Consider the following 18,723-nt stretch of genomic DNA (forward strand, 5'->3'; position numbering starts at 1 on the left):
TGACCCAGCAGCCAATAGCACAGATCTAGACTTTAATGTCCCCTGGTGATTGCGAAATAGAGTGTCTCAGTTTACAGTGGCTGTGTCTGGCCTTGCGTCACAGTAAGGCTCAGAGCTGGGTGGACTCCCTGGTCACATGAGCTGGATACCTCTCCGAGTGAGAATGAAAGAATGCCATGACTGTGTGATGGCCACGCTGGTATAATTAAAGGCTGTTCATCTTCACAACATTAGTCCTTCATATATAGCATATGGCTCAGATTAACCAGTCTATTGGGCTATTAATTAATGTTTACAGAATCACTGTACAAAACAACTGTTTTCAGAGGGCTGGTGTCTAACACTGTAACTACATAATGGCTTTAATCAGGTTGAGTATAAATGATATTTCACCACTAGATTGTATTGCAAGCAGATACTGTAAACTCTGGGATGGGAGATTGCCTAGAGATTTACCTTCTTTTCACCTCTACTAACTCTTCCTCGTCCCTGTACCACTTGATGGTGGAGTCACTGAGCACGTTGAAGAACTGGCACCAGAGCTTCAAGTGTCCTGAGGCATCTGGGAAAGGCTCTCCCCTGATCTTACGGATAACCTGAGGAGCTGGTGGGAGAGGGAGGGGGGACAACAAGGTAAAGATATACTGTACATGATACTCTCTAATGTTTTCACTTCCTCCAGTGGAATCTTCCTGATCAGCCCACCCTGATAGGAGACACGTGTCTACTGAAAAGCACTCACTAACTTCTACAGATGCACAATCGAGAGCATCCTGGCGGGCTGTATCACCGCCTGGTATGGCAACTGCACCGCCCTCAACCGTAAGGCTCTCCAGAGGGTAGTGAGGTCTGCACAACGCATCACCGGGGTCAAACTACCTGCCCTCCAGGACACCTACACCACCCGATGTCACAGGAAGGCCATAAAGATCATCAAGGACATCAACCACCCGAGCCACTGCCTGTTCACCCCGCTATCATCCAGAAGGCGAGGTCAGTACAGGTGCATCAAAGCTGGGACCGAGAGACTGAAAAACAGCTTCTATCTCAAGGCCATCAGACTGTTAAACAGCCACCACTAACACTGAGTGGCTGCTGCCAACACACTGACACTGACTCAACTCCAGCCACTTTAATAATGGGAATTGATGGGAAATGATGTAAATATATCACTAGCCACTTTAAACAATGCTACCTTATATAATGTTACTTACCCTACATTATTCATCTCATATGCATACGTATATACTGTATCATCAACTGTATCCTTATGTAATACATGTATCACTAGCCACTTTAAACTATGCCACTATGCCACTTTGTTTACATACTCATCTCATTTGTACATACTGTACTCGATACCATCTACTGTATCTTGCCTATGCTGCTCTGTACCATCACTCATTCATATATCCTTATGTACATATTCTTTATCCCCTTACACTGTGTACAAGACAGTAGTTTTGGAATTGTTAGTTAGATTACTTGTTATTACTGCATTGTCGGAACTAGAAGCACAAGCATTTCGCTACACTCGCATTAACATCTGCTAACCATGTGTATGTGACAAATAAAATTTGATTTGATTTGATTTGATTTACTGTACAGTCCCTGAGTTACCAACATCAAGAGATGAGCAAAACCACAATATTGTGTTAATGTAAAACAACTAACTAATTTAAAATCAAACACAATCTCCTACTTGTCCTATTTTATTGTTTTACCTTTGAAGGGGTTCTGCTTCTCCTTCTCAGGAGGTTTGACCTCAGTCTTGGGGCTCTCTGGCTCCTCAGTGCTGATCTCTTCCACAACTTTGGGCACCTCCAGGGTGGCCTTCCTACGGCTCAAAAGAGGGGACCGTCTCTCCAGCGGTGGGGTCTGTGAGCCTGCTGGGGCCTGCAGGAATGCTGCCCTGCGAGCCTGACTGGGTGACATATATGGAGCCTCCTTTTTGACCTGGGTGTCCAGCGGACTACCACCCACACCCAGTGCCACCACTACCCCAACCCCTTCTCCCTCCCTGGGGATGAAGATCTTGCGGCGAGCTCCAGAGGCCAGCTCTTCGGGCGTGGCAGAGCGGATGAGGGTCAGACTGTCCCTTCTTTTCAGCCTGGGGCTGCTCTCACAGGACAGGGAGGACGTTGGGGTGTCTCCAACACTCTGCTCCGATACTGCCTTCTCACTGTTAAGAGGGTCATCCACAGTAATGGCAGGGGGAGTCCTTGACGTGAGCCTGCGGAGACTGCTGGGACTCCTGGGGGGTGTTGGGGGTTTGACAGCAAGCCTTTCAATAGGGTTTCTTTCTCTTGGTTCATCGCCAATGATGTAAGACTCTATCCTTGACTCTTTGAGTGGTTTTACTTTTTCAGTTTCAGTAAAACTGATGTCCACAGCTTTTTGCATTGTTGTTACTTCTATTGGCATTAAGGCTTTATATGACACAGAGAGGATGTTGTCTATCATACTCTCTTCCTTTGTTTCTATAGTCTGTTTCTGTGGCTCACTATGGGTTTTGTCAGACTTATAGGAAGTAACATTTTCAAAATCACTCTTGACCCCCCTGAGCATATCTGCCAATGATTCTGATTCTTTATTCTCATTTTTAGGAAGCTCCTTGCTTTCAGAAATAGGAGGGACCACACGCAGAGGCACACTGGGTGCTTCCTTTGGCTTTCCTCTATCTAAGACGGGGGGCTTGACATGTGGATATTCATGATCTATTTTCCTGAGTTTACTGTCATCAGTATAGGAAACATTTATTGCAGGAATTAACGTCTTTGTGAGCCACTCATTCTTTATGTTAGTTGACTGCTCTGCCGTAGGTGTTTTTGCCTCTTCAACTGGTTGTGGAACTTCCTGCAATTTCTCTGTTGGTCGGATGATTTCATCATTCCACATACTTTCTTGAGTGGGTGTCACATCTATAACCACTGGGGTAAAAGCTGAGCTGTTTTCTGCTATCATTATGCCTGACACATCATTTGCAACATCCTTTTGGAAAATGTCTGTCTCTGATGAAGGTTCATTGGGTGTAATAGGTATCAATGGCTGTGTAGGCTCTTTGACTTCTGCTTCCATAATCTCTATATTTGGCATAATCATTTGCTCTTCTTTTATCTGTTGTTCTGGCACAATTATTTTGATTTCTGGGATTCTAAGAGCAGAATCTACCATTCTAATCTGTGGTACATTTCCAAAGTATCCACCCAGATGAGTGGAATTAGTCTCTGGACTGGTAACTGATGCTGACACTGGTGGCACAGGGGACACAATGGCAGAGCCTTTCACAGGCTGGGTCTCTGAGTGGATCTTAGATTCACCCAGCACTTCCACCTTTATTTCAGTCACCTTTTCTTCTGTTTCAACATGTCTCTCAACAGTGTGGGTCGGCACTTCGTTTCTCTCTAAGTTCACATCCTTTTGCTCAGACATTTTCTGCACAATAGGTACCACCTGTTCTTGTATCTTCAGGTTGCCAAATGAACTGTCCACAAAACTTTTCTCCAAAGCAGGAGTATATTCCACTTTTAAGGCACTTTCAAGACTTTCCTCCAAAGCTAAGGTAGAATTCTCTTTTATGTTGAGATATCGGTCCCCCCCTGCCACAGGAGGGCATTCCTCTGGTGTATTTTGACCATCATTCTCTGAACTCTCTGGGAGCAAACTTTTGAAATGGATCTCCTTGTTATGTATCTTCTCTCTCCTCTCCTCTAAAACACTCACATTTAAAGTGGGACATGGTTGATTCTCTGCTTTGACATCACCTTTCTCTCCTTTCTCCTCAAAAGCACAAGAACATTTATTTTGTGTCTCATAGACACTTCCAATGCCCTTCTCATCCACATGCATTACCTTCTCTTTCTCACTTTCTGTGGTTACTGTCATCAGGCCGAGGTTGACTGTGGGTGAGACATTATTGTTAGGAGCACTCCCGCTTTCACCCACACTAGTGCGGTTTGACATATGGGAACTTGCTGCACTGCTGGGGTCTTTGCTCCATGGAGTGTCAGATGGACCCTGTTTGTGTAAATCTTCAGTTTTGGCATCATGTCTTGTCACCTGATCAGTCCCGGAAGAAAACACTTGGATGTTTGGCTCATGTGGGGCTGAGACAATCACATGGGGGACAGGGTCTGCCTGGGTCTGGTCCACGGTTGCCTTGAGGCAAAAACAAACACAGCTGTTTAGTACCACAAAACATCAACACACTCAAAAGGTATTTGGAAATCCCTGAACAACACAGTGGCGACCCGTCGTTCAGGGCAGGTGGGGCAGAGCCCCATCTGTTTTGAGCCCAACCTGTTTAGCTAAAAAAAAGGAAAAAAACATTTTGTTGTTGGATTTTGTTTGTTGCCTGTTTTACATGTTATTTTGGCAATAATACATGTCACATATCAGTTTGCAACAATGTAAAAAATTTATAATTGAGTTAATAAAGCCACATACAAACATGGTCTCTTTTTTGCTTTCTTGAGAAAGGCCGCTCCAAAATGCTGGTGTTTCAGCCTACAGTAGCTCAGTTCTTTCTGTGGTGGTGGGGCAGCCAGCAGAAAATACGGAGCATAGGGGTTAGTAATGTCCTCTAGTTGTAGCGTGATTGGCTCAGTGTTCTGTCACTCATGGGGACACTCCATCACCACAAAATTTACGGGGAGAGCTCGAAAATTCAAGCCCCTTGGGTGCTGCCATAGATTTACATTAGAAGTGCCCATCCAAGAAAGCTAAAGGTCATTGGCCACAGATAAAATTAAGTCAAATCACGTTATAAGTTGCTTTTATTGGACTGATCCACATCATACTTTCAAAATCTTAGCTAGCATGCTAGCAGTCATCATCATGAATCAAGTCGGCAATCTACTGGCAAATCCTTTTCAATCCTTATCATATGAAGAGAAATAATGAAGAGCAATAATAGATAAAACATATCCGTGCTTGTGGACATGAACATTACAAGTTGGAAATTGCAAATTTAACAATGAGTGGTTTGGAAGGAATCAGTGGTTAACTGCAAGTGTTGAAAAGCAATCACTAGCCTGCGAGTCAGTGGAGTCGGTGTGTGGTCCAAGTTTGGGTTTAAGGGTGTCTTTTCCGAGAGTAAAAAAATAAACATTCAACATTGGCCATGCTGTCAATCCAGCATGACTTCTGCCGTGTTCAAAACAACTGGAAAATCAGAACTGAGATATCCCAGACTTCAGTTAGTTCAAAACAACTGGAAAATCAGAACTGAGATATCCCAGACTTCAGTTAGTTCAAAACAACTGGAAAATCAGAACTGAGATATCCCAGACTTCAGTTAGTTCAAAACAACTGGAAAATCATAACTGAGATATCCCAGACTTCAGTTAGTTCAAAACAACTGGAAAATCAGAACTGAGATATCCCAGACTTCAGTTAGTTCAAGACAACTGGAAAATCAGAACTGAGATATCCCAGACTTCAGTTAGTTCAAGACAACTGGGAACTCATAAAAAAATTAGCTCTGACTGGGAAAATATTTTTTGAACAGTCATCCAACTCTAGATTGCAAGTCGGGAACTCAGGCCTCTTTCTAGACCTCCGACCGGAAGATCCCTGACATCATGATTCAACCTTGTTTTTTTCTGAGTTCACAGTTGTCTTGAAAGCACCATAAATATAGAGAATACCAGACTTGATGACAAAGTTTGATGACAAGATTTGCCTACGAAGGACCGTCACGGCACCTTCCTGTTCAAGTGAGCACAGCACAACAAGGTGGGTCCAAAAATGTCTTGTATGCTGCTGCATAAATGATGTAATATGTCAGGGAGATATGTCTACTGTAGCTAAGAAAGTAATGCTAAGTGTATGTTGTGTAGTAAGCTGTTAGTAGCCCATGTGCCTCAACCTAATAATTTGGTCCCTTTTCCCCTCATAATTTAGCCTTCTGTTCTTACTTGGTGGTGCACATTTAGCCTATAGCCTGTTTTAGAGAAATGTCATCATCAAATATTATAAGACCTTTCATTGTCTGCTTATGGGTCCCCTTTATTTCAAATCAAATCAAATTGTATTTGTCACATGTGCCGAAGACCTTACGTGAAATGCTTACTTACCAGCCCTTAACCAACAAAGCAGTTCAAGAAATAGAGTTAAGAAAATATTTGCTATATATAACACAATAAGATTACGTAACAACAATGAGGCTATATACAGGGGGTACCGGTACCAGGGGATCAATGTAAAGAGTCCAGCTGGCCATTTGATTAATTGTTCAGCAGTCTTATGGCTATGGGGTAGAAGCTGTTAAGGAGCCTTTTGGACTTAGACTTGGTGCTCCGGTACCGCTTGCCATGCGGTAGCAGAGAGAACAGTCTATGACTTGGGTGACTGGAGTCTTTGACAGTTTTTTGGGCTTTCCTCTCTGACAGCGCCTAGTATACAGGTCCTGGATGACAGGAAGCTTGGCCCCAGTGACGTATTGGGCAATACGCACTACCCTCTGTAGCGCCTTACAGTCGGATGCTGAACAGTTGCCATACCAGGTGGTGATGCAACCGATCAGGATGCTCTCGATGGTGCAGCTGTAGAACTTTCTGAGCATCTGCGGACCCATGACAAATATTTTCAGTCTCCTGAGGGGGAAAAGGTGTTGTCGTGTCCTCTTCACGACTGTCTTGATGTGTTTGGAACATGACAGTTTGCTGGAGATGTGGACACTAATGAATTTGAAACTCTAGAGCCGCTCCACTACAGCCTTCCTTTTTCTGTAGTCCACGATCATCTCCTTTGTCCTGCTCATATCTGACCTCCTCTCTGACCTCCTCCCTATAGGCTGTCTCATCGTTGTCGGTGATCAGGCCTACTGTCATCAGCAAACTTAATGATGGTGTTGAAGTCGTGCTTGGCCACGCAGTTGTGAGTGAACAGGGACTACAGGAAGGGACTAAGCACGCACCCCTAAGGGGAACCGGTGTTGATGATCAGCATGGCAAACGTGTTGTTGCCTACCCTTACCACCTGGGGGCGGCCGTCAGAAAGTCCAAGATCCAGTTGCAGAGGGAAGTGTTTAGTCTACGGTGTTGAACACTGAGCTGTAGTCAGCAAACAGCATTCTCACATAGGTGTTCCCTTTGTCCGGGTGAGAAAGGGAAGTATGGAGCGCGATTGAGATTGTGTCATCTGTGGATCTGTTGAGGTGGTATGTGAATAAGAGCGGGTCTAGGGTTTCCGGGATGATGGTGTTGATGTGAGCCATGACCAGCCTTTCAAAGCACTTCATGGCTACGATGTGAGTGCTACAGGGCGGTAGTCATTTAGGCAGGTTACCTTCGCATTCTTGGGCACAGGGACTATGGTGGTCGGCTTGAAACATATGGGTATTACAGACTCGGTCAGGGAGAGGTTTAAAATGGCAGTGAAGACACTTGCCAGTTGGTCCGCGCATGCTCTGAGTACACACCCTGGTAATACGTCTGGCCCAGCGGTCTTGTGAACAGTGACCTGTTTAAAAGTCTTGCTCACATCGGCTACGGAGAGCGTGATCACACATTTGTCCGGGAACAGCTGGAGCTTCCATGCATGCTTCAGCGTTGCTTGCCTTGAAGCGAGCATAAAAGGCAGTTAGCTCGTCTGGTGCGCTTACGTCACTGGGCAGCTTGCGGCTATTGTTTTATACCATCTATTGCATCTTTCCTATGCCGCTTGGTCATTGCTCATCCATATATTTATTCCATATACTTATTCCATTCCTTTACTTAGATTTGTGTGTATTAGAAAGTTGTTGTGGAATTGTTAGATTACTTGTTAGATATTGCTGCACTGTCGGAACTAGAAGCACAAGCATTTCGCTACACTCGCAATAACATCTGCTAACCATGTGTATGTGACCAATACCATTTGATTTGATTTGATTTGGCTGGGTTTCCCTTTGTAATCCGTTATAGTTTGCAAGCCTTGCCACATCCGACCAACGTCAGAGCCAGTGTAGTAGGATTCAATCTTAGTCCTGTATTGACGCTTTGCCTGCTTTATGGTTCTTCTGAGGGCATAGCGGGATTTCTTATAAGCGTCCGGATTAGTGTCCTGCTCCTTTAAAGCAGCAGCTCTAGCCTTTAGCTCGGTGCGGATGTTGCCTGTAATCTATGGCTTCATTTCCCAAACCATATCTGGTTTGGGATATGTACTGTAAGGACAATGTCCTCAATGCACTTATTGATGAAGCCGGTGACTGAGGTGGTATACTCCTCAATGCCAATGATGAATTATGGAACATATTCCAGTCTGTGCTTGCAAAACAGTACTGTAGCATAGCATCCGTATCATCGGACCACTTCCGCATTGAGCGAGTCACTGGTACTTCCTGCTTTAGTTCTTGCTTGTAAGCAGGAATCAGGAGGATAGAGTTATGATCAGATTTGCCAAATGGAGGGCGAGGGAGAGCTTTGTATGTGTCTTTGTGTGTGCAGTAAAGGTGGTCTAGAATTGTCTTTTCTCTGGTTGCACATGTGACATGCTGGTAGAAATAAAGTAAAACGGATTTAAGTTTGCCTGCATTAAAGTCCCGGCCACTAGGAGCGCCACTTCTGGAAAAGCATTTTCTTGTTTGCTTATCGCCTTACACAGCTCAATGAGTGCAGTCTTAGTGCCAGCATCGGTTTGTGGTGGTACAGTATATAGACAGCTACGAATAACATAGATGAGAACTCTCTCGGTAGATAGTGTGGTCTACAGCTTATCATGAGGTACTCTACCTCAGGTGAGCAATATTTTGAGACTTCTTTAACATTAGACATGTTAAACCAGCCAGCTCTATGTTATCCGTGTCATCGTTCAGCCACAACTCGGTGAATCATAAGACATTACAGTTTTTGATGTCCCGTTGGTAGGATATTCTCGACCGTAGATCATCGAGTTTGTTTTCCATTGATTGCACGTTGGCCAATAGAACCAATGGTATGCCGATTTACTCACTCGCCTACGAATCCTAACAAGGCAACAAACCTTCTCCCTCGGTATCTCCGCCTTTTCTTCACGCGAATGATGGGATGTGGACCTGTTCTCCGGAAAGCAGTATATCCTTTGCATTGGACTCGTTAAAGAAAAAATCTATGTCCAGTTCGAGGTGAGTAGTCACTGTTCTGATGTCCAGAAGCTCTTTTCGGTCATAAGAGACAGTAGCAGCAACTTTATGTACATAATAAGTTACAAACAATGCGAAAAAACTAACAAAATAGCACAGTTGGTTAGGAGCCCGTAGAACGGCAGCCATTCCCTCTGGTGCCATTATCATAGATTAGCTTTTAAAGATGACCACTGATATAAGATAAAGCCAGAACATCTAAAGATCCCTATACAGTATCAGAGTTTTCATCATACGTGAACTGTAAAACCTTTGTGAACATGTTGTATCAGCAGACGTTTACGTAGTGTTGTTTGACCACGGACAATATATAATTTTTTTAACAACCTTTCAGTTTTCAATGAACTAGCCCTTACCATATTGAGTAGGCTAGAGGTTAGTTGAAGCCAAGATTTGGCAAATACAAAGAGTTTTTCAAAACTGACAGCTTTGTCTACACATGATAAGCTAAACAGCTCCACTTTTTTCCATACAAGGAAACAACCTGTAATCAAACTACTGCTACTATATTAAACATGGCAGTATAATCAACAAAATAATCATATGATTTGATGATACAAAGATGCAATAAATTCAAGCATTCTTATACTTTGTTCTGTTTCATGCTGTTCTATTTTGCAGTGATGTATTTGAAGGGAGACCATTGTGTTATGATAATTGAGGTGTTTACCTGTCAGGCAGGTTAAAGTATCCTGAGAAGGGACCGGTTGTGTTGAAATTGGGGATTTCCCCAGTCCTTTAACAGGTGTGTTATTTACACAATGAGCTAGTGAGCTGAATGAATGAGTGCCTGTCTGTTGGCAAGGGACCATAAACTGATCCCAGCTCAAGTGACTCGTGCTCAAAGTAATTTACTGTTGCCCAGCACATGCTCAGGAAATTCAGTTGTCTTTGGGGAAATAGTGACAACACCTACGTGACTTTAACTTTAAAAGTCATAAATTATATTTGTGTCAACATATTTCCTGTTTTGAAAAACTGAACCTAATAAAAGTAACAATGCTTGAGGCAAAAGCAATTTCCATCTTAATTCAAACAAATGTTTCAGACAATTAAAAAATTATATTTTAATGCGATCTTCTTTTTCCTGTATTACAGGTTTGTTTGAAGAGCAGTATGTAGTTTACACTGAATAATAACATTTATAATTTTGAGGAATCTATGTCAGTCCTATCTACAACTTCCCCTGACTTTTGTCTTAGGTCATTTTTTTTCATTAATGATAAATCACTTTCATGTGCTCCTGACAGAAACAAGCCACGTGAAGTTCTATGACAACATGTTTGAACAGGAGAGCCCATAAAATAGAAGTTGTGGTTAATGGAGAGGAACTGGTGTCACGTTCCATCTAAAGATGGAGCTCTGGCAAGAACTAGGCCTCTTTATTTCACTGAAGTTTCACTCTTGTGCGCAAGCACAAGTTCTGTCGAATGTTATGAGTTCCTCCAACTGATTTGCTCCAACATCTAACATTAACTCGCCACAACAGAAAAGGGGAGTTGCAGTTCCACATTATGGAGAAACCTGTTAACAAAACCACTGCTTGCCAGGTGTAAGTGTGTGTTAAGAGTGGAGAGCAGCTCCCCTTACTGCACATGCTCTTCTAATCCAATACAAACACACTGGACAGAAGACTTGGAGGTTAATGAAATTAGCACCATAGGGGACTAAAAGAATCTGTGTCATCATGTGTCACTGGCATTAAGCGAGATGTGGATTCTAGTTGCATTACTGACACAATCTTTCAGCATTTCAACTAGAAGGGAAGTAAATCCATGAAATAAAAGCATATCTGTTTGCCAGTGAAGTTAATCCATGATGAGCCATACTGTTACATAGTCTACAGTATAACATGGAACTGAACAGTGCCAGTAAATCATGTGGGCAGGATTACAATCAAACAACCATTACATCATCCAGCAGAGCTCATTGTTGAAATGTAATCCTATTTCATGATCACAACATAATGGTAGGCTTATCTTATTTTCTTCAGTACATGCAAACGAAAGCTAATACAACCCTGCGAGTTTGACAGGGAGATAGAAGCACCAGTGCCCAGTCACTCTACGTTTGGAGAGGCTTCCTCCATTACAGAAGAGACAGAGTTTTATGTGTCCAATGTGTCCAATGTGAAGAGGTCCTACTCTCATACCAGGGCCTGCCTCAGAGACCACAAGACCCTGATACCCTGTGTCTACACGCTCAGCCATCTTTGGCATATCGGTCCAATTTTGACAAGTGGATTACCATTAAAGCCCAGTGGGAAAGAGTGCACAGAGAATTACAACATTTGTTTCATCAGTGCAATTTAAAGTTTTTGTAAAGACACATTTATTTCATAACCTCATCCAATCTCTATGAGAATTATTTGTATTAGTCAAGAGCAGACTCCCCCAACAGTCTCATTATTTTATACAAGTTGACATGTTCATGTAGGCAAGTTCCTTGTTTCCCTCCCAACATTGTGCGAGGTGTAGCTCTCGAGTGATAATAATGCACTGAAACTTACACTCTCAACAGTCTAGATGGTGTAACAGAGCCTGGATGACTGTTGCGGATAGTTTCCTAAATGGGCTAGTGCGTTCTGTCTGCTCCAGAGAGTAGGTGGTGCCTACAAACACAGAACAACTAACAAACCCATAGTCTCTGATACCATTCATCTGTATTCACCATGTTCTCCGTAGTCTGGACTCTGGACATTATCTGTCTATTTGCTGTGGCTTAATCATTTGTACAGTTTTGGCTGTTGGCCTGGTGTGGTTAGATTCAAGTCTTGTTGCACAAATGTACACTCTATAAATAACCCGGCCTACTGCAGTGTGAGACTGAGACTGAGCGGTCAAGATGATCTCAGAAGCAACAAGGTACTTACCTCACTGAGGGCTGGAGGGCCAGATGTGGGCACTGTCTCTGTACTGCTGCTGATCATCACCTCCAGACATACCTCCTTCTGCTCAACATGCTCCAGTGAATCAGGCACACTCTCTGGTGCTCTTCTGGGAGCTGTCGGGGGTTCTTCTGAGTGTGAAACAGTAAATCCATGCTTGTGTTCAGCTGGGTTCAACCTCTCAAATGACGCTAGCTGCTTGTGTGGTACGTTAGTTTTTGGTGCTACTACCGCCATGGGCACTGTCTCCTCTGTGGGGGTTTTATACACCTCTGGGTGACCATCTGGCTCCTGTGGATGGGGAGGGCTAGGGTACGGCTGTGTTGGGGCAACTGGATGACCTCTGTCCTTCTCCTGACCTTTCACATGATGATCAGAAGAAGCATGATCCTTCTTACTCTTACCAAAGAAAAAGTATTTGACTGAGTGGAGCACATTGGAAAGTGTTTCCTGAATGTGGTGGTAATCTTGAGGATCTCCCTCCTTATGGACATGCGTCTTAGCCTCCATTCTGACCTCTGAGGCAGTGTTGTTATGTCCTGTTGTCCTTTGCAACTGCTCTGCCTCTCTTGCTCTCTCAATTGACATTTTCTCTCTTTCCTGTTCTTCTCCAAGCATCCTCTCTCTCTCCGCCCTTCCTCTTTCTGCCCTCTCTCTCCCCTTCTCCTCTCTTTCTTTCTGTTTTTCTGCATTTGTTTTAGGATCTGTAGTAGTAGTATCCATTGCCTCCATTGCCACAGTTTCCTCCACTTGTGCAGGGATCTTATTTTCTTCAGCAGTCTGTGAATGAAGGGTCTCTGACAGAAATTGAGCCAAACTTATTCCTCCATCATATGCATTTTCACTGGTGCCCGGTCCTGTATGACTACTGTTACTGCTGACAACCCCAGAATCTATACCATTTGAGATCTTCATCTTTTTTTTGGCAAATATTTCTGTGGTTGGGGGCTTGGTGGTGACAATCTCCACATTGTCAAAGTCATTGTTGGGAGTCTTGCTCCCATTCTCTGTAGTCGTCACTGGGGCCGGTTCACTGACTTCAGCACTGGCCCCATTAGGTTCTACAGCCACTGCCCCCTGGCTGACTGTGTTCTCCTCCCCATTCGGTGGTGAAGAGAGGGCACTTGGGGTCCGGCGCTTCCTCTGAGGGGCGATCGGGCTGTTCTGGAGAGGCTTCTGTTCCTGAGGATCCTTCTGGACATTCTCATTTCCCCTTCTCCTGCTCTCTTCCAACTCCCTCTTCTTGTTCTCTGCCTTCTCTTTCAGCTTGCCAAAAAACCTCTGGTGGATCTTGAACTCGCTCATGGTGCCCACCTCCAGAACCCCAGAGCAGGAGACAATGCCTTTGCTGTTCCTGGCTGAAGCCTGATAGATGGCTGCATCATCCACTGTGCAGCTGGAAAGAGAGAGACTCAAATCATTTTGGGAACAGTGCAGGCACCATTGAGCACAAGAATACACATCTTCTAAACCCAAATTGCAATTGTTGAATTTCGTGACATTTATTATCTGGTGTAAATTGTGTATGGTATTCTCATTGCCTTACATACTTGTAAATTTGGAGTGTGTGTGTTTTTCCATTGCGGCCAATTTCATATTTTGGAAGACCGCAGTATCGGTCCAACTCCATGTCGTCTCTGTACCACGTCAGTTCTGGGGCTGGGTTTCCTGTGGACATCACATGGAGATGGTAAGTTGAAGTCGGAAGTTTACATACACCTAAGCCAAATACATTTAATCTCAGTTTTTCACAATTCCTGACATTTAATCCTAGTAAAAATTCCCTGTCTTAGGTCAGTTAGGATCACCACTTTATTTTAAGAATGTGAAATATCAGAATAATAGTAGAGAGAATTATATATTTCAGCTTTTATTTCTTTCATCACATTCCCAGTGGGTCAGAAGTTTACATACTCTCAATTAGTATTTGGTAGCATTGCCTTTAAAGTGTTTAACTTGGGTCAAACGTTTCGGGTAGCCTTACACAAGCTTCCCACAATAAGTTGGGTGAATTTTGGCCCATTCCTCCTGACAGAGCCGGTGCAACTGAGTCAGGTTTGTAGGCATCCTTGCTCGCACAGGCTTTTTCAGTTCTGCCCACTCATTTTCTATAGGATTGAGGTCAGGGCTTTGTGATGGCCACTCCAATACCTTGACTTTGTTGTCCTTAAGCCATTTTACCACCATTTTGGAAGTTTTCTTGGGGTCATTGTCCATTTGAAAGACCCATTTGAGACCAAGCTTCAACTTCCTGACTGATGTCTTGAGATGTTGCTTCAATATATCCACAACATTTTCCTCCCTCGTGATGCCATCTATTTGTGAAGTTCACCAGTCCCTCCTGCAGCAAAGCACCCCCACAACATGATTCTGCCAATCCGTGCTTCATGGTTGGGATGGTGTTCTTCGGCTTGCAAGCCTCCCCCTTTTTCCTCCAAACATAACAATGGTCATTATGGCCAAACAGTTCTATTTTTGTTTCATCAGACCAGAGGATACTTCTCCAAAAAGTATGATCTTTGTCCCCATGTGCAGTTGCAAACCGTAGTCTGGCTTTTTGATGCCGGTTTTGGAGCAGTGGCTTCTTCCTTGCTGAGCGGCCTTTCAGGTTATGTCGATATAGGACTCGTTTTACTGTGGATAGAGATACCTTTGTACCTGTTTCCTCCAGCATCTTCACAAGGTCCTTTGCTGTTGTTCTGGGATTGATTTGCACTTTTCACACCAAAGTACGTTAATCTCTAGGAGACAGAACGCGTCTCCTTCCTGAGAGGTATGACGGCTGCGTGGTTCCATACATGCGTACTATTGGTTGTACAGATGAACGTGGTACCTTCAGGCATTTGGAAATTGCTCCAAAGGATGAACCAGACTTGTGGAGGTCTACAATTAATTTTCTGAGGTCTTGGCTGACTTCTTTTTATTTTCCCTTGATGTCAAGCAATGAGGCACTGAGTTTGAAGGTAGGCCTTGAAATACAACCACAGATACACCTCCAATTGACTCAAATTAAATAAATTAGTCTCAGAAGCTTCTAAAGCCATGACATCATTTTCAGAAGCTGTTTAAAGGCACAGTCAACTTAGTGTATGTAAACTTCTGACCCACGGGAATTATGATACAGTGAGTTATAAGTGAAATAATCTGTCTGTAAACAGTTGTTGGAAAAATTACTTGTGTCATATGTAACAGTATAGCTTCTGTCCCTCTCCTCGCCTCGAACCAGGGACCCTCTGCACACATCAACCACAGTCACTCACAAAGCATCGTTACCCATCGCGCCACATTAGCCACGGCCCTTGCAGAGCAAGGGGAACAACTACTTCTAGGTCTCAGAGCGAGTGACGTCACCGACTGAAACACTATTAGCGCACACCCCGCTAACTAGCTAGCCATTTCACATCGGCCACACATGCACAAAGTAGATGTCCTAACCGACTTGCCAAAACTATAGTTTGTTATCAAGTCATTTGTGGAGTGGTTGAAAAACAAGTTTTAATGACTCCAAACTAAGTGTATGTAAACTTCCGACTTCGCCTGTACACCACAGGCATACAGTGCAAAATAATAACCTGGTTAAAATCTCCCAAAAACTATTTTTTTATTAGATATAGTTTCATGTTTATCTCTCATTAAGATTAGGTTACCATTGAAGTATGAACACAGTAGCCATTAGCTGTTTTTTTTCAAGCATCTTATGAATTAATTAATCAGCAATAAAACAAAAGGAACAGAAAGCTTTGAAAGGAAATTGTATCAAGAACAAAGGCCTATTTCAGACTGCTGCGTCATGGCAGTGTTCAAGGCCACAAGTTCTGCTGCTGTGGTTGAGAAGGGGCCAACTCAGATGCCGGGGGGAAGGAAATAGCAAAACCTGCTTAGATTTTTAATCCTATTTATGTCTTGCCTCTCTGCGCCAACATTATGCCATTGCTAATTTAGTCTCAGCTGCCTTTACTTTTTAACAGTTTTATTTTATTTTCACATTAATGAATAAGCTAATGAAGAAAACATAAGAATAAGCAGTCATAAGCATTTTAAAGTAACTTTTCTCTTTTCATTGTCTTCAATTGACGTTTATATCTGCATTACCCTTCTCAATTAATGTTTGCATCGCTGTTCAGAAGTAGGTTTGTTTCTCTGCTTTGATTTCAAACTAACCACAGAATGACTAATACCATCGCCTACTCATAACTATCTAAAGCATTCAAACACACATACACAAATGGAAGTAAATAGGTCAACTCTGAGGGAGGTTGTTTAGTGTAGGCCTACCTGTAACCACACATGTCAGCTTCACATTACAGTTCTCTGACACGGCCTTGGATTTTAAGGTGGTCTCAAATACAGGCTGGGTGTCCTCAGTCAGCTGAGCCATCACACCGAACAATGTACTCCTGGAGACAGAAAGGGTGCTTTAGCTTGAGTGTCTGTTCTTCAGGGCATGTGCTGAAGTACTTTCCAATGAGAAAGCCAATATTTCAAGGATCTTTTAGCCAACCATTATTCATTCTTCACTTCCCACTGGGCACATAGTGGTTGAATCAATGTTGTTTTCACGTCATTTTTACAAAATTACGCTGACACAATGTGGAATAGACGTCGAATAGACATCGTTGCACAGTGTGTTGTTTATTCCAGGGAGGGGAAGAAGGCAGTTCATGATCATTACTGATTGTGAAGGAAGATTGAGATTGCTCTCTCAAATATTTTACATTTCTTAGCAGTTGAGAAAGTGACATGGAAACAGTGCCTATAACGTTGTTGAAAATATACATATAACTTTGTATGAATTAAATTGTATATCAACGTTGATGTCCAATAACATCAAAGAAGTCAATTTAACATATTCGCTTACAGCATCGTTAAAAACAGGTGTAGATTTCAATCTTGGGTGTAACCGGTAAGGGTGGTTAAAATGTTAGAAAGAATGCATTACCTCGATGACCTGATTTGAGAATACCTTGAGTAGCTATTCATAGAGGAGGCGAATAAAGGCATCTCATCAGTCATATTGGTGGTTTTGTGTCTTAGATTATTTTACATGGGACTCATTTGTATTTATAAAGTAGGCTACAAATGAAGAATACTTACCGGTATTCTAAGAGCTGTGCTTTTCCTTAGAATACTGAAATACTGTTGCATGGTTATTACTTGCCATGTAACATTTGCATTTTGGACTAGAAAAGGCTCCACAGATATGTTGACATGGCCAAAGTATCTAATGAATGTGTGTGGTGGACAGAGTCACACTGAAACGCCTAGAGTCGTAATGAAACAAGGAAGAAGAGGTCATCTACCTGTTTCCGGGCCTGACATTGGAGAGGTAGTTGCAGCTCTCCAAGCGGCCATTCGAAGAGCTGACCTCCTCCTCATTGTAGCTGCCGCCGGTCCTCCCATTGCCAGAGTAAGAACGGGTCAGTGGTCTTCTGGAAGTCATTGTCCACTCAACAGATATTCCCACAAATATAAAGGAAAAGTGTCTACTACAGAAGACTGGTCCTTGAGTAAAAATTGCTCAGCTTGGCATGGATCAAAGTCCCAGTTTCAAGTTGCAGTGTCTTACCGATGTAAGAGTTGCTGGAAAAGAAAAGAGAAAACAGCTGTGAATACTGTAAAAATGTGATCTAGATTAGTCTTTGGGAAACCTTTCAACAACTCAAATAGATCCTTGAAGAAAAAATAACATGTATGCACCTTTCTCAAGCAATGTAACAATTATTGAACTAAAATATAATTTAGACAGTGGGTAACTGCTTTCCTTTGACCAAGTTAAGCAGTTGCAATGGAGAATGTTATAAATAGGAACTGCTATCAGGCTCTACAAAGGTTTTTAGGAGTCAAACATAATCCTTAGACATTATTTTACAATTCATAGGTGAACATTGAACTCAAACACTTCTTGATTGAAAGAAAAGTGTATAATATTGTGAACTTACCATTTATAGGCTTTTCAGTGTCCTTTGGAGCCTGATTCCCAGCAGCAAAACTCTGAATGCAATTGTCAATCATAGGCGTGCTTGTGGTGCCATCAGGACACTATTTATAGCAGGCCTACAAATAGCCGCAAGTGCACATCACATTTTCCCAAGCTAGCCTTCAGACATATATTCAACAAGAGAAGGCTAAAGGTAATGTCTGAGGAAAAATCTATATATTTCAAATTGGAAGAAAGTATGTCAAATAAATATCACAAGAGATATCAGACCATTATACACTATCATAGTTGACCAAGCAAGGTCATGTTAAACATACAACCTCTTAACATGTTGACAACAGTGAGTATAGACTCATATTTCGGTGGGACACTGTGTTGGTGGCAGACTTGTTGCAAAACACTAATATGTTGTGCATCCAGAGATACTTTTTGTCAGTGTGCTTGGTTCTTACCCAGGGGCGGCCCCCATTTGATACTGCCTACCACTAAAGAGTTCTTCCAAAACACCCTTGAGAATGTGGGTTGTAAATTCATCCATCTGATCACATTGCTTAATTTTCCATTGCCTGCTTAGGTTACCTTTACACACTAAGCACAGAGGACTACCAGCAAAGTGGGGCATTACATAAAATACAACTGTATTGCTATTTAATTCAATCCCAATTTAAACTAATAAGCACAAGAGTAATTTCATAAAACCGAAATACGTTTCATATAACGTAATAAGCCTATTTATTTCAAAAGTGAGAAGGCTGGAGCATTGTTGAGCATTTTGAGAGACTTCAAAAGTTAAAT

The 18,723-nt window shown here is 42.7% G+C and overlaps 2 protein-coding genes across 2 annotated transcripts in view; one reads left to right on the plus strand and one right to left on the minus strand.

Annotated features, from left to right (window-relative positions):
- The window catches only part of LOC139372265 (alpha-kinase 3a), a 24,753-nt gene extending 6,113 nt beyond the window's left edge, over positions 1-18,640 (minus strand). The window contains exons 1-7 of the mRNA XM_071112026.1: positions 17,930-18,640; positions 17,291-17,570; positions 16,266-16,387; positions 13,541-13,658; positions 11,976-13,386; positions 1,725-4,158; positions 457-604 (exon numbers count right to left, since the gene is read on the minus strand). Of these exons, the coding sequence (XP_070968127.1) occupies positions 457-604; positions 1,725-4,158; positions 11,976-13,386; positions 13,541-13,658; positions 16,266-16,387; positions 17,291-17,430 (4,373 nt within the window). The 5' untranslated portion in view covers positions 17,431-17,570; positions 17,930-18,640. The remainder of the gene's footprint in view (positions 1-456; positions 605-1,724; positions 4,159-11,975; positions 13,387-13,540; positions 13,659-16,265; positions 16,388-17,290; positions 17,571-17,929) is intronic.
- Positions 13,305-18,723, plus strand: part of LOC139372275 (MALT paracaspase 3) — an 18,959-nt gene continuing 13,540 nt past the window's right edge. Inside the window, exon 1 of the mRNA XM_071112032.1 lies at positions 13,305-13,680. The gene's annotated coding sequence lies outside the window, so the exon portion shown is untranslated. The remainder of the gene's footprint in view (positions 13,681-18,723) is intronic.

The sequence above is a fragment of the Oncorhynchus clarkii genome, chromosome 2 (assembly GCF_045791955.1).
Source record: "Oncorhynchus clarkii lewisi isolate Uvic-CL-2024 chromosome 2, UVic_Ocla_1.0, whole genome shotgun sequence".
In the NCBI taxonomy this organism is placed as follows: Eukaryota; Metazoa; Chordata; class Actinopteri; order Salmoniformes; family Salmonidae; genus Oncorhynchus; species Oncorhynchus clarkii.